This window comes from Podarcis cretensis (assembly GCF_951804945.1).
Source record: "Podarcis cretensis genome assembly, chromosome: 11".
NCBI classification, from domain to species: domain Eukaryota; kingdom Metazoa; phylum Chordata; class Lepidosauria; order Squamata; family Lacertidae; genus Podarcis; species Podarcis cretensis.
Window position 1 is genome coordinate 8,417,258 of NC_137180.1, and position 14,923 is coordinate 8,432,180.

The following is a 14,923-nucleotide window of genomic DNA, read 5'->3' on the forward strand; positions in this document are numbered from 1 at the left end:
ACGGGTTGTCCTATACACGGATAGTGGCCTGAGGGGGGGAGAGAAGCAACGCGCCCGCCAGCCAGCTGGTTGGCGGGCGCGCAACTTCCCCCGATGCTGCCGCATATGGGAAACGATCTAGGGAATGTTTCCTGCCCACAGCTGCATAGGAGGAGAAGCTCAACAATTTTGGGCCAGCTCCCCTCATTTTCTTAAAATTGAGTCCCCAAAAATTATACCTCAGGTTGTGTCCACTTCAGGTTGCGTTTTTTCTGGTTGCGGACTGCCGAAACCCGGAAGTACCAGAATGGGTTACTTCCGAGTTTTGGCAGTTGCACATGCATAGAAGTGCTAAATTGCGCTTTGCACATGCACTGAATCGCTACCCACGCGTGCGCAGACGCGGGTTGCGAATGTGCATCCCGCACGGATCACGTTCGCAACCCGAGCGTCCACTGTACATGGGGGCGTCTTATAGATGGAAAAATACGGTGCATAGCAGCTTTAAAGATGGCAGGTGTTAAACTCTTGGAAAGAAATGTTTTGGGTTTTTTAGAAGGAAAGACCCACAAAATGGCAGAGCTTTGCTTGGGGAGTGGTGATGGTCTGCACCATTCATTTTTGGCACTTTACATTTTATATTTCAGTAGTACACTAACATAGTACTTGGTTTCTAACAAGAGTGGATGCATCACTATTCAGATGGATGAGAATGCTTTACAGTGTAGCATTAAAGGTGCAGTTAATACTGTTTTTCACATTAAAATATGTATTTATATTTATTTCAGCTTTCACCAACTGGGTGCCCTCCAGGGCCGTTCTGGCTGGGGCTGATTGGAGTCGTAGTCTAAAAACAGGGCACCAAGTTGATCAAAGCTGACTTGCACCTTCAGAAATGTCAGGGGTGCCTTAATTATTTCAACCACTAGAGGAGGCTAGTTCAATACCAAAAGTACTCATTATACATATTTACTAAATTTGCATGGTTTCTGTTAATCCTGAAAAAGTTACGGATAATGAAATGGCTCTGCTCCTTCATGCTTCCACTTGGAAAAGATACACCTTTGCTATTTATTATTCAAATTGATGCTTTATAGATAGTCTCCTTAATATTTAGATACAGTGGTACCTCAGGTTACATACGCTTCAGGTTACAGACTCCACTAACCCAGAAATAGTGCTTCAGGTTAAGAACTTTGCTTCAGGATGAGAACAGAAATCGTGCTCCGGCGGCGCGGCAGCAGCAGGAGGCCCCATTAGCTAAAGTGGTGCTTCAGGTTAAGAACAGTTTCAGGTTAAGTACGGACCTCCGGAACGAATTAAGTACTTAACCTGAGGTACCACTGTAATAACATACTTGTTCAAATCATTGATCCCTGCAGTAATAATTGGTGAGGGATAAAATATTGCTCTCACAAGTAAAGTACCAGTGCCTCTACCCCCTCAAAAAAGAAGGTCTCCAACCATATGTAATCTACCCAGCTGTGAACTGGGAGTGGCCTCCTTTGGCACTAAGGGGCTGTTCTGAACTGCTGATTCACCTCTAGAGGAGATAGGAGGGCTTTGGTTGTGATTGATTGTTGTGTACTTGTATATCTGAAAAGAGAATATTCCAGGCAGCTGCTGATAGCATCAGCGCCTTATTTTTGCCACCAACGCTTGAACCTGCTCTGTGGAGACTACCACAATGGTCTGTCCACATGGTTTTGTAACAATGCTCTTTTTAAAAATTCAAGGTTTATAATCTTCTTTTGCCCTTCTCCTTTTCTTCCTGTGATCCAGTTTCAGTAAGTATTACAAATCTGTATCCTGGCTGTGAGAATGTTAGTGTGAGAAGCCGGAGCATGATGTTTGAGCCAGGCCTTACCAAAGGGATGTTGGAAGTCTTTGTTTCGCCCTCTCACCATTCCCACTGCTCAGCAGATGACCAGTCAACCAAGGCCATTGACGTTCAGAATGCATATTTGAATGGTAAAACATGAACTTGAATCCTCTTCTTTTAATGTAACTAATTGTGCAAAAACGCTTCAGTCTGAAATCCACTTAAATTATTTATTGGTTAATTTGTTAGTTGCTGAACACAGAGCAAGCTCTAGGTGGCTTACATTGGGTTGAAAAAATCCATAATTGTTTGAAACACCCATGAAAAATTAACAAAAAACAAAATACATAGAACAGTGCCAGCCGCCACAGAAAACCAACAAAAAATTATCTGTAACCCAGAGCACAGCTGGATCATGTTCCATCAAGTGTCCTGGGAATGAGAAAGTGTTAACCTGGCAGTGAAAACAGGTGAGCATCATTGGGGAGAGCATTCTACAGACATAATAGTTCCCCTATAGTTTCCACCCTTCAAACCTCTCTAAGAGGGGGCACACTTTAAGGATATCAGTGCTTTATCCCTAATTTCAGGGATGCAGGTGGCACTGTGGGTTAAACCACAGAGCCTAGGACTTGCCGATCAGAAGGTTGGCGGTTTGAATCCCCGCAATGGGGTGAGGTCCTGTTGCTCGGTCCCTGCTCCTGCCAACTTAGCAGTTCGAAAGCACGTCAAAGTGCAAGTAGATAAATAGGTACCGCTCTGGCGGGAAGGTACACAGTGTTTCCATGTGCTGTTCTGGTTCCCAGAAGCAGCTTAGTCATGCTGGCCACATGACACAGAAGCTGTCTGCGGACAAACGCTGGCTCCCTCGGCCAATAAAGCGAGATGAGCGCCACAACCCCAGAGTCGGTCACAGCTGGACCTAATGGTCAGGAGTCCCTTTACCTTTATCCCTAATTTCAGACTCTCTACCAGCACAATAAAAGCTTACAATTAGGTGTAACATTTGCTATGTCAACACAATATCTCAAGAAACATTACTATTTTAAAGTTTCTTCAGTGTCAGCGTAGTATCTCAATCCAGCACTAATCCTCTGAGAGCCAAGAGATACGGGCCAAAGCCAGTGGTGGTATTACATTTTCAGCTGGAGCTGCATTTATTGATGGAATCCCAGAAGTGTGATTTAACGTGCTGTTTGCTCTGTACAAGCATCTCTATGAGGAATACAAGCTGGAGAGAGCCATTCTCTGTCTGAGGAGATATAGGCCCTTTTACAGCCTGCAAAGAAACCCTTATACGAGGGACGGTCTTCTCCAGGGTATTCAACGTAGCGTTGAACAGACATGATGGGAGCATTGTATCTGTAGTCTGAGGGATTCACTCTGCCACTGATGAACAAACACTGTGAGGTGCTTACTCAGGGCTTACTCACTGCTGTTTAAGAAGCTCTCATTCAGCCAACCTGTACCCAAAGAAAGGCTGATTCCTTCCAACCTGCAGGTGTACTAATGGGTAGATATTTCAGATGTTTACTTGTTATTCTTCAAAGCTTCGAAAAACAGCAGCCAAATATTCCACGAGAAGGAGGAATAGATTGCATCTCTACCGTCGTAGAACACAGTATTTGTCAAAGGTGCCAGGAGCTTAGGAAAATGTCACAATTTTTGAAGGAATTCCTAAATATAGTATGCATTGGGGCTTAAATTCCAGCCTGGAATTAGCATACTGTCACTACCAGCTGTAGCCTGACATCCTGTTTATATATACAGATTGAGATTATTACACTAGCCAAAGTATTGGCTCAAATCCTCCAGATTAATAAAGATAACATTTATGAACTACTAATATCTGAAATTACAATTCCTTTTAAAATGCTGAGGGATTTTTCTAGTGCTCCTGCCTTCCTGAGATGCATTTATTTATAAATCCTGCTAATTAAAGTTTGTAAAAATGCCTATTACTCTCGGGAGGACAGAGAATAAACATATGCTTCTCTCAGCTTCAGAAAATTTTAAAAAATAAAAATTGCATGATAAAGTGTTGCATAAAATGGCAGTTAGTAATGAACTATGTCTATTCTAGTCTCTCTCTTAGTTTACAGTTACACATTATTATTCTACTGTCTTGTGAAACAAAATGGCCTGTTCTGATTTTTTAAAAAAGAAAAACCCCTGTTTTGACACTTTATATAGCACAGTAATATGCCTGTGTAATAGTATGCTTCAGATTCTGTCAAACAAGACAAAACTAGTAAAATTACTCATTTAATATTTTAGCAATTAACTCTCTTGCAGTGGTCTTAATGTGTACTTCTGCACAAACTACAGCTTTAGTGGTAGGTGTATTGTGCCTTGTTTTCTATAGTTTTTACAGAAAAGTTGTGGGGGAAAGTTTGTCTTCTAGTGTAAGATGCACTGTGGTAAAAAAAAAAAAAAAGACTTGAATTTCTTCAGTGGATAAACCTGTCTTATTTTGACTGCAGTCTTGCACCCAGTATGCATGGCTTGGTTCTTTGAAATCAGTAAATGTAGCTGTGATCAGGATTTCAGCCTCTGTCTCTGAATATAATAGCTAATAATAATAACAATAATGATTGTTATGTATACTTCAACAACAACAATAATAAAAATGTTTGTAAAACTTGTTCTACTTAATGTCTTGATAATATATATATTTGCTCGTTGCAGGAGTTGGTGATTTCAGTGTGTGGGAATTCTCTGGGAATCCTGTGTATTTCTGCTGCTATGACTATTTTGCTGCAAATGATCCCACCTCAGTTCACGTTGTACTTTTTAGTCTTGAAGAGCCCTATGAAATACAATTGAACCAAGTGACTTTTTGGCTTAGTTTCCTAAAATCTCTTGTTCCAGTCGAAGAATCCATAGGTATGCCACAAGTACTTTATCTCTGCCAGCCCTTCAACATGGGAGAGAGAAAGCAGTATTTCTTCATGGTTTTGTAGTTATGTTGAACCATTCCATCCTTCTTTTTACTCTACCGCCTTGATTCATACAAATTAACCTTTTTAGAATTCTTTGCTGTTCAATATACTTCTTAAATGAGATCACTGGTCAAATATTTTAACTGGGCATGTTGCTTTAAAGTTGCGTATGCCAACGAACTTAGTTGCTCCATATTTTGGAGAAGTATTAAATATATAGGGACGCAGGTGGCGCTGTGGGTTAAAGCCTCAGCGCCTAGGACTTGCCAATCGAAAGGTCAGCGGTTCGAATCCCTGCGGCGGGGTGCGCTCCCGCTGCTCGGTCCCAGCGCCTGCCAACCTAGCAGTTCGAAAGCACCTCCGGGTGCAAGTAGATAAATAGGGACCGCTTACCAGCGGGAAGGTAAACGGCGTTTCCGTGTGCGGCTCTGGCTCGCCAGAGCAGCGATGTCACGCTGGCCACGTGACCCGGAAGTGTCTCCGGACAGCGCTGGCCCCTGGCCTCTTAAGTGAGATGGGCGCACAACCCCAGAGTCTGGCAAGACTGGCCCGTACGGGCAGGGGTACCTTTACCTTTACCTTTAGGGGCAGAAATTTAGCTTCGTTATGGTAAAATTACTCTTCACCTACTGTGGAAGTTTTTTGGAAGAACAAAGCCATGATGTCTGTCTTCACTTCATCAACAGCAAAGTTGCTGAAATGTGTGCAACAAAGCCATTAATTAAACGATCATGGGACTGATGGTTTAACAAAGACCATAGTGCTTGTTATGAATATAAGAATATAAGATGAACCACTTAATTGGTCCATCTAGGTCAACATTGTCTATATCGGGGTAGAGAACCTTTGGCCTGCCAGATGTTGCTGAACAGCCCCAGCAAGCATGGCCAATGGTCAGACCTGATGGGAATTGTCATCTGACAACACCGCTGGTCTTCATTGGCTACCAATGGCTCTCTGGAGTTTGAGACAGTGCTCTCTCCCAGTTCTACCTGAATTGAACATAGGACCTTCTGCATGCAAAGCACATGATCTGCTACACATTAGAATGAATACAGATCATATTTGTGCTGGAACCAATATAGGGATTTGGGGTGTTCTAGATTTGCACATGGGATGTGGGTGGCACTGTGGGTTAAACCGCAGAGCTTAGGACTTGCCGATCAGAAGGTTGGTGGTTCGAATCCCCGCGACAGGGTGAGCTCCCATTTCTCGGTCCCTGCTCCTGCCAACCTAGCAGTTTAAAAGCACGTCAAAGTGCAAGTAGATAAATAGGTACCGCTCCGGCGGGAAGGTAAACGGCGTTTCCGTGCACTGCTCTGGTTTGCCAGAAGCAGCTCAGTCATGCTGGCCACATGACCCGAAAGCTGTACGCCGGCTCCCTCGGCCAATAAAGCGAGATGAGCGCCGCAACCCCAGAGTCGGCCACGACTGGACCTAATGATCAGGGGTCCCTTTACCTTTACCTTTAGATTTGCATAGAATTTTCAAAGAGCACAAAACAGAAACCAAGGATTGTATTGGGCATGCTTATGTTCCATGGAAGTCTGAAGTATGCTTATCTGTATTCTGCATTTGAAGAATGTGTGTGTTTAGCATATGATGGCCCTTGCTCATACGGATTTTTGTGGTATTGCCTCTAGAGTATGTGCCACAATACAGGTAATAGCAATAAAGTTAAATTCAGTATTTTCCGAAATTTGGCAAAATACTTTCATCTTATCAAGATGATGTATAAGCAAGCAGGCTGTACAAATTTGTGTTCAGTGCTGTTACCTCATTCATACCCCATTTGTATCTCTTTCTCTCTCATTCTTTTTCATGGTATCTCCCAGGCTTTCCTACTTAACTCTCACTTATGTGAGAATTCTTTGTTTGTGTAAGTACTGTAAAATTGCATTCATACCACTGTATGAATGTTTTTTAGATCGTTTGTTTCCTGCCTATAATACTCTCAACCATAGTATTGTAGACTAGTGCGGTCAATGATCTTTTTAAAAAGTAGCTATAGCTGAAAGAAAGCATTGCCCCTTCTCCAAATATATTTTTTGTTAGAAACGAAATAGATGGTTTACAAAGATTTATTGTGATTTGTAATATGTCTCTGTTTTATGACATGGACCATCAATTTTGCTTTGGAATGATGAACGTCTGTTTTTTGTGCTGTGAATGTAACCACACTAGCCACAGTCAGCCTCTTAAGTTTGGGGAAACATTTAATCAATCCCTGACTTGAGCGCCAGGTTCACATATAACGCTAAGCCAAAGTTTATAGACCAGTAACAAACCATGGCTTACAGGTATGGTTTGTCATGGTTAACAAACCGTGGTTAAGCTGCTGGTCCAAGTTCAAATGGTCAACTAATTATAACAATTTAACATACCATAAAATGTTACATTTTATGTTAAAGTTAAAGAGAAAGCTTTCCCCCTCAAAGTCTTCCTTGTGTTTGTTTTTTTTCTCCTGAAGCATTTGGAGGAAAGCTAAAAAACCCACTCCATGTTGCACTGGTGGCTACTCATGCCGACATTGTCAATCTTCCGCGTTCTGCTGGAGGAGAGTTCCAGTATGACAAAGATACATCCCTTCTGAAAGAAATCAGGAACAGGTAAGGCAGGGGAATTGTATTTTTTTAAAAAGGAACGATTTCTTTTCTAAGAAATTAGTATATTTTAAAACTTGTGTGCATGTTAAGACCTTGAGCTAAACTTTTTTTTTTTTAAAAAAAAGAAAAGGCTGTACTTGCATACAAATAAAGAAAATCTACACCTTTCATTGGACCGGTTCAGACGCAGAAAGGAAACAGTGGATTCCCTTTTTTATCTTTAACTATAGAGAACCATAAAGCAAATATAAAACAGATCAAAAACATCAGAAACAAAACAGTTATTATTGTAGCAAAAGTAAAAAAAAATACAAAAATCAGTAGATATAAAATCCTGGGCATTTTTTTAAAATGTCTAAAACAATGGATTTCCATTATGAAAACGTGCCACAGCAAACATGAGCTCAGGCATTCCCTACTTCCACATACAAGCATCTGCTTGCTTTCCATTTTGAACAGACGTCCATTTTCTATTTTGTTTGAACTCTTGAGTCAAGCAAAGCATCACTAAGCCATGGTTTTCACATAGTGTTTGAAGTGAGCACAGTTAGAGTAACCCACAGCCTTCTAAGTCCAGGCATAATGACCGCTCCCCACTTAAAACGGGGGGCGCCTTTTGCGTGGACGCGTGCAGCCCTGGATCTGGAGTGGCCCCATCAGCATAGGCTTTGCCTTCCCTCAGGTGGGATACCTGGAGGTCCCCGCCTAACCCCAGTGAGTTGTCCAATCCCACCTGGGGGAAGCGTTGCCAGGGAAACCAGGCCAGGTAAGGGGAGGGATTACCTGCCCACACAATAGAGGGTGGATCTTACTTGTTAATCCATTTTCTATTTTGTTTGAACTCTTAAGTCAAGCAAAGCATCACTAAGCCATGGTTTTCACATAGTGTTTGAAGTGAGCACAGTTAGAGTAACCCACAGCCTTCTAAGTCCAGGCATAATGGGAAACCGCAGTTAATTCAAAATAGAAAGTGGGAAGGTCTCAATTTCCTTCCCTCATGCATGAGGGGGTCAACGTAGTTTCAACTAAACCAGGGCACTGTGTACCACAAAAATATGCACACTTACTGTGGGATAAGCACCACTAAATTTGGAAGGATCTGAGTATATAGAAATAGGATCAAGTTACAAGTTGTTGTTTTTTAGTAGATATGTGATACTAGTAGAACTTGCTTCCTCAAACTGCTTCAATTAATACATGGAATAAGAATGAAAAAGATGGATTCAGTACTGTAAAATGATAAACAGGTTCTTTATTCTTTTCCTTTCAGGTTTGGAAATGACCTTCACATTTTAGACAGGTTATTTATTTTGGATGCTGGGGCATCTGGTTCTAAAGATATGAAGATTCTCCGCAACCACCTCCAAGAATTACGTAGTCAAATTATTTCTGTAAGTCACGTCTTCTTAGTACATCCATTGGCCCAAGCCTCATGAGAGTATTTCCATTTTGAGTGCACCTTGAATTATGAAGTTGCCTTGTGGTTATAAGTATGGGAAGGAAGGAAGACAGTTAGAAATATGGATCAAGTACAAACAAGGTCTTTATGGGATAAATTAGATTCACTGGCCTGAGTGCCCTCTGGTGGCGAGCAAGAAGTATTAAATAGATCATGAGCCCATAAATTCTTTCAGCTCTTTCTTATGCCTTGTAAAAAAAGGGGGCAAGTAAATTTAGATAGAAAATATCCTTGTCTCATTCTGCAGAAACGGCCTAATAAATATTTTATTGAAGTATAGCAAGTTTTTTAACATGTGTCTGCAGTGTTGAATTGAAACGCTTTGGGCCACTTGAATTCCATGTGACCAAACCATTCTGAACCTTTCAGTGAGAGTCATCTTTGTTTTCTTCATTTATACTTTGCCGTTCCTCCAAGGAACTCATGGTGGAATAAATGAGCTATTCCACTTTATTCTCATATCACATGAGTTGCCATAGGTCACGTGCTGAGTATTATGGTTGAGTGGTTGTTTGAACACTAGTCCTAGTCCAATATTTTACACAGCATACCATAGTGGTGCTTATTTACTCAGCTGCTTTCACTTCCAACAAATTTGAAAAGGGATGAATTTGTCTGGCATCCAATTGTGTGGGAGGTTTTTTGTAAAAAAAAAACAAAACATAGTATACATACAGAAGCATACTTTTCTGTGTAGATCAACTATCTCTCCTCTGCTTCATAATTCTTACACTCTTCTACTCCTGGGTTTGGCACCAGATTTTTTTGGTGTATAAAATGTTTCTCACTCCCAGAATAAGTATTTAACAATGCTTCTTGCTGTCAAACAGCTATACAGTTCGTTTCAGTATGAGTTTTCGCCAGAGGCAGGATTCTGAAGAATGCAACCCCTTTTAAGCAGTGTGTGTTGATTCCTGCTTTCATGTGTTTCGTAGATTGTAATGTTGTGGTGAAAAGCTGGTCCTTCTTTGCCAGAACCACTCAGCTAAACTAGTGATCATTTTACTGCTCTTTTTCTACAGCATATGCATGCACTTGAAGTTCATTCTGTTAACTTGTGCAAATGGTGCCAAGAAACGGGGTTTGTTTTGTTTCAGAAAGTTCATGGTACTGCACAGTTTTTCCATTAAAAAGACTTCAAGAGCCTGTCTCCTTATGCCAGTACAGATTTAATGCAAGCCATACTAACACGTTGTGCTGTCTTTATGAAACGTTTGAAATATAAAAGAAAAGGCTTGTTAACTGTCTTGTCAAAAACTGAGGATAATGTACTGTGACATACTTTCACATTACAAATATAAAAAGGATGAGTGTTACAGTTATGCTGTCGCAGTTTGCTTTGGGGTTTGTTTGGTTTTTTTTAAGAAAATACAGTTTACATGATGCCTGGAGCAGGAGTGACTATGACTAAGTACTTAGCATAATCTGTGATTTGATAGCTTCTTTCATTCTTGTATTCCTTTACAGAATGCATCGCCTTGAAATGGGAATGACAGAATAGCACAGCCTTCACATTCAGCAGAATGAGCATGCAAGCTAGTACTGCCAGGGCTGCATCAGTTGTGGAAATAGCTTCCACTTCTAGCATTATTACCAATAGAGGAGTATACATGGCCAAATGGAATCAATGCTCTATTCTTCAGCATCCAGTGAGGTGTGGCAGAGCCATGGAGCCAGCCCTCACAGTACTTCAGCTTACCTGGCCAGGTAGAGACTGTGCAGATGCACCAGTGGCGGCAGCAGATTGGCTCTGCTGTTGTGTCTGTGTAGCATCACACCTGCCCTGCCACAGACCCATCTGGCTAAGCTGTAGTAACACCAGTCTCAGAAGTGCGGCTCTGTGACTCTGTTCCACCGCACTGGGTGTGTTCCTGCTAGGATATGAGTGATTGATGGCATATATTTTTTTTAAGTGAAAAGATAACAGTTTACCTTCTCAAATTAGAGCTAATGTCCAATCTGGTGTTTTCCATAGACATGTCCACCCATGACACACTTGTGCGAAAAAATCGTCTCCACGCTACCTTCATGGAGAAAAGTGAATGGACCCAACCAGCTCATGTCACTGCAGCAATTTGTGTATGATGTGCAAGATCAGCTTAACCCGTTAGCAAGCGAAGATGAGCTGAGGCACATTGCCCAGCAGCTACACAGTATAGGAGAAGTAAGTAAACTTCATTAATTCAATTTTAATTCTATAGGTACCGTATTTTTCGCTCTATAGGACGCACCGGACCATAGGAGGGGGAGAACAAGGGGGGAAATTTTTTTTCTTGTTCTTCCCCTCTAAAACAAGGTGCTTTCAAGGTGTATTCACCCAAAGCCTCCAGAGCGCAGCGGGAACTCCCGCTGCACTCTGGAGGCTTCAGGTGGCTACCATCCCCAAGCTAGAACAGTGAGACCACCTCGCTGTTCTGGCTTCGGGGACAGCCTTTGTAGCCTCTGCAGGGCAGCGGGGTGAAGGCACCCCGCTGCCCTGCAGAGGCTTTGCGTGCAGCCAACCCCAAGCTAGAAGAGCGAGACGGAGTTCCCCGCAACGCTCCGTCCTCCTGTTCTGGCTTGGGAACAGCCTTTCTAGCCTCTTCAGGGCAGTGGGGTGAAGGCACCCCACTGCCCTGCAGAGGCTTTGCGCACAGCCATCCCCAAGCTAGAATAGCGAGACAGAGCTCTCCGCAGCACTCCGTCTCCCTGTTCTGGCTTTGGGCTTAGCCGCGCAGCCTGCATTTGCTCTATAGGACGCATACACATTTCCCCTTAATTTTTGGAGGGGGAAAAGTGTGTTATAGAGCGAAAAATACAGTAACTCTGCATTCTTTGCAGTTTGGCCATCAAAAGAGGTGAATGGATTTTGGCTCAGCTTGATACCCAGCCATAACTTGTGGTCTGCACTGACCTGTAAGTGCTGTATGCCAGCACAAGGAGAAGCTCTCCTCCCTTTCTCAAATTCACATTTTTCATTGGATGTAGATAATGGACCGTATGAGAACCTGTAGTCCTCTTACAGTTAAAGCTGCGATGTCTGCGAAACTATTCCTTTCTCTCATATTTGGATTTGACTTGTGGCTTTTCTTCTGTTCAACAGATCAATATCATGCAAAGCGAGACAGTCCAAGATGTTGTTCTGCTAGATCCTCGCTGGCTGTGCTCAAATGTGCTTGGAAGACTCCTGTCCGTGGAGAACCCCAAGGCCCTCCATCACTACAGAGGCCGTTACACCATAGAGGACATCCAGCGCCTGGTCCCAGATAGTGATATAGAAGAACTCATCCAAATCTTGGACGCTATGGACATCTGTGCCAGGGATCTCAGCAGTGGAACAATGATTGACATTCCTGCTTTAATCAAGACTGATAGCCTCCATAGGTCTTGGGCTGACGAGGAGGATGAAGTTATGATTTATGGTGGTGTTAGAATTGTTCCTGTGGAACACCTCACCCCACTGCCTTGTGGGATATTCCACAAAGTTCAGGTGAATCTTTGTAGATGGATCCACCAACAGAGCACAGAGGGAGATGCAGACATACGCTTGTGGATCAATGGATCAAAGATTGTGAACCGTGGAGCTGAGCTCCTTGTCCTCCTTGTGAACAATGGTCAGGGTATTGAGGTTCAAGTTAGAGGCCTGGAAACAGAGAAGATAAAATGCTGCTTGTTCCTGGACTCTGTGTGCAGTACGATTGATAACCTGATGGCCACAACATTACCAGGACTCCTGACAGTCAAACACTATCTCAGTCCTCAGCAGCTGAGGGAACACCATGAGCCAATAATGATCTACCACCCGAGAGATTTTTTCCGCGCACAAAGTCAAAAGGAGACCTCATTGACTAATACCATGGGTGGCTACAAAGAAAGCTTTAGCAGTATACTGTGCTTTGGGTGTCTAGATGTCTATTCACAGGGGAGTTTGGGGATGGATATCCACGTGTCTGATCTGAATCTGCTTACACGAAGGAAACTGAGTCGACTTCTGGATCCACCTGATCCCATGGGCAAGGACTGGTGCCTTCTTGCTATGAACTTGGGCCTTCCTGATCTGGTTGCGAAATATAATACAAACAATGGGAGTCAGAATGACTTTGTCCCGAGCCCATCCTATGCTCTTCTTCAGGAATGGGGAAATAGCCCTGAAAGTACTGTGGGCACCCTAATGTCTAAACTGAGGGAACTGGGGCGCAGAGATGCAGCTGACTTTTTAATGAAAGCATCCTCTGTGTTTAGAGTCAGTTTAGATGTGAATGGCCAAGAAGCCTATGCTTCAAGCTGTAACAGCGGGACATCTTATAATTCAATTAGCTCAGTTGTCTCTCGGTAAAAGCAAACACGAGAAAGCACACACTTTTCCAATAGCAGATAGCGACAAAGGATTAAGTACGACAGTTTTGTATGTATTTATAAGTTTCTACATTCATGGGTTGCCGCTGCCTCCCAGCACCACTTTTTAAGTGACCAATCATCTTATTTTTTTACTGTGACCTCTTGCTCTTATTTTAGTTATAAAAGGCTGGTGTATTTCTGGGTATTTCACAGTTTGTTTCTGATTATACATCGTGCTGCTTAAATACTGACGTTTTAACTGGGAGGACTCTAGCTTTTCGGTACCTAGAGGTTTTTAAAGTCATTTTTCCAAACAGAAGAAGTATACTTAGTGATACAAAGTTCGTTTCCTAAGTCCTCTCCTTTTTTATCGTGCTTGTTTAATTTAAAAACGAAAAAAACATTTCTAGTAAAACAATGCTAGTATATTTCAATTTTAACACCAGACTTGGAAATGAAAAAGTGAGTGCCTTTTGCAGAAGATAATGTGGCTAAAATCAAGTGATCCTGTTGAAGCTATAAGACAATGCTACCTCTATTTCACTGTCTCTGCATGCTGGTTGCTATAAGTGGTGCTTGCCTCTGTGTTTTTCTGGAGTTTAAGATACTTGGTAACATGAAAATTGTTCTGCTGAAGAGCTCTCATGTTGAATACCGTGCAAGTACAAACATTAAGACAAACATTAAGTTTTTATTTCCGTTGAAGTGGAATGGAAAATTGAAACCCCATGAACTCGCACCTTCCATTCTTTCCACATATCTCAGGTAAAGATTTTACACAGTTGTAAAGTTCACCAAGGCACATATACAAGTGTTAGCTAAACAGATTTACTCTGTACTTAACAGTGATCATTTGTGCAAAGCAAATGTTTTTTTCACTTTCAGATACTAGTGTGCTTATTTCTTATACTTGAAAGTTTGATTTTTATTTTTATTTTAATTAAGGAAAGCAAGAATTTCTTGCGGTCAGAGAAGTTGGTATGAGGGATCAAGACTCTTCTGTTCCGAAAAGCATGTAATTTTAATTGTACAAGATACATTATGTGTATATACATATACAATGTATGTATATATATTAATACTGTTTTTCCTTAATCTTTGTTGTAGTAAAATTTTAAAGTTTTTTTTACAAATAAATGGTTGCCTGTTGCAACTTTTTCATCATTCCTCATTTCCTAGCTGCATTCGTGTAAACCAGCAAACTGAGCATTGCTAGCTGTTGGTTCCAACAACTTGACTTTTTAGCAGCAGCTGTGAACTCTGCAGGGCTATATTACTCCCTGCAGTTTTTATATTAAGAGGTTGCTGTAGGCTATCCTTTAGGCATGGCCTGCTTTTTTAACCTGTAGGCATGCCAACTTGGTAGCCACCATTACATTTATGTTCCACCTTTCTTCCAAAGTCTGCCGTGATTTGTGAGCCATCCCTAAAACATTTAGGATAAAGGCTGTAATTTGCTTCTGGTAGTGATTCGGATATTGCAAGTAAGTCAAGCAAAAAGGGAACAAATAGCTTGTGCACACTAGAGGAGGACTCTGGAAGACACAAAGGTGAAAACATATGCAAACATGTTTTTGAAGAGTTTCCTCTGCTGAATCATCTTTTTTTTTTAAAGTGTGTGAAGAGGAAATGACTTCTTGTGTAAATACAATGATTTCTGGCCAAGGTCTGTGTTAATTTCCTCCAAAAGTGCTGATTCTGCATAGTTGGAAACAGCAGTGACAGTGAAGGGTGTGGCTTTGCTTAAGTATGCAGAGTGAATCACCATCACCAGACAGCAGAATCCAGGATTACTTTC

General features: G+C 41.9%; 1 protein-coding gene across 2 annotated transcripts in view; it reads left to right on the forward strand.

Annotated features, from left to right (window-relative positions):
* Positions 1 to 14,289, forward strand: part of DAPK1 (death associated protein kinase 1) — an 86,929-nt gene extending 72,640 nt beyond the window's left edge. For both annotated transcript variants that reach the window (XM_079996003.1, XM_079996002.1), the window contains exons 21-26: positions 1,762 to 1,950; positions 4,490 to 4,687; positions 7,214 to 7,352; positions 8,620 to 8,740; positions 10,784 to 10,972; positions 11,891 to 14,289. In XM_079996003.1, the coding sequence (XP_079852129.1) occupies positions 1,762 to 1,950; positions 4,490 to 4,687; positions 7,214 to 7,352; positions 8,620 to 8,740; positions 10,784 to 10,972; positions 11,891 to 13,123 (2,069 nt within the window). In that variant the 3' untranslated portion in view covers positions 13,124 to 14,289. The remainder of the gene's footprint in view (positions 1 to 1,761; positions 1,951 to 4,489; positions 4,688 to 7,213; positions 7,353 to 8,619; positions 8,741 to 10,783; positions 10,973 to 11,890) is intronic.
* The last annotated feature ends 634 nt before the right edge of the window (positions 14,290 to 14,923 follow it).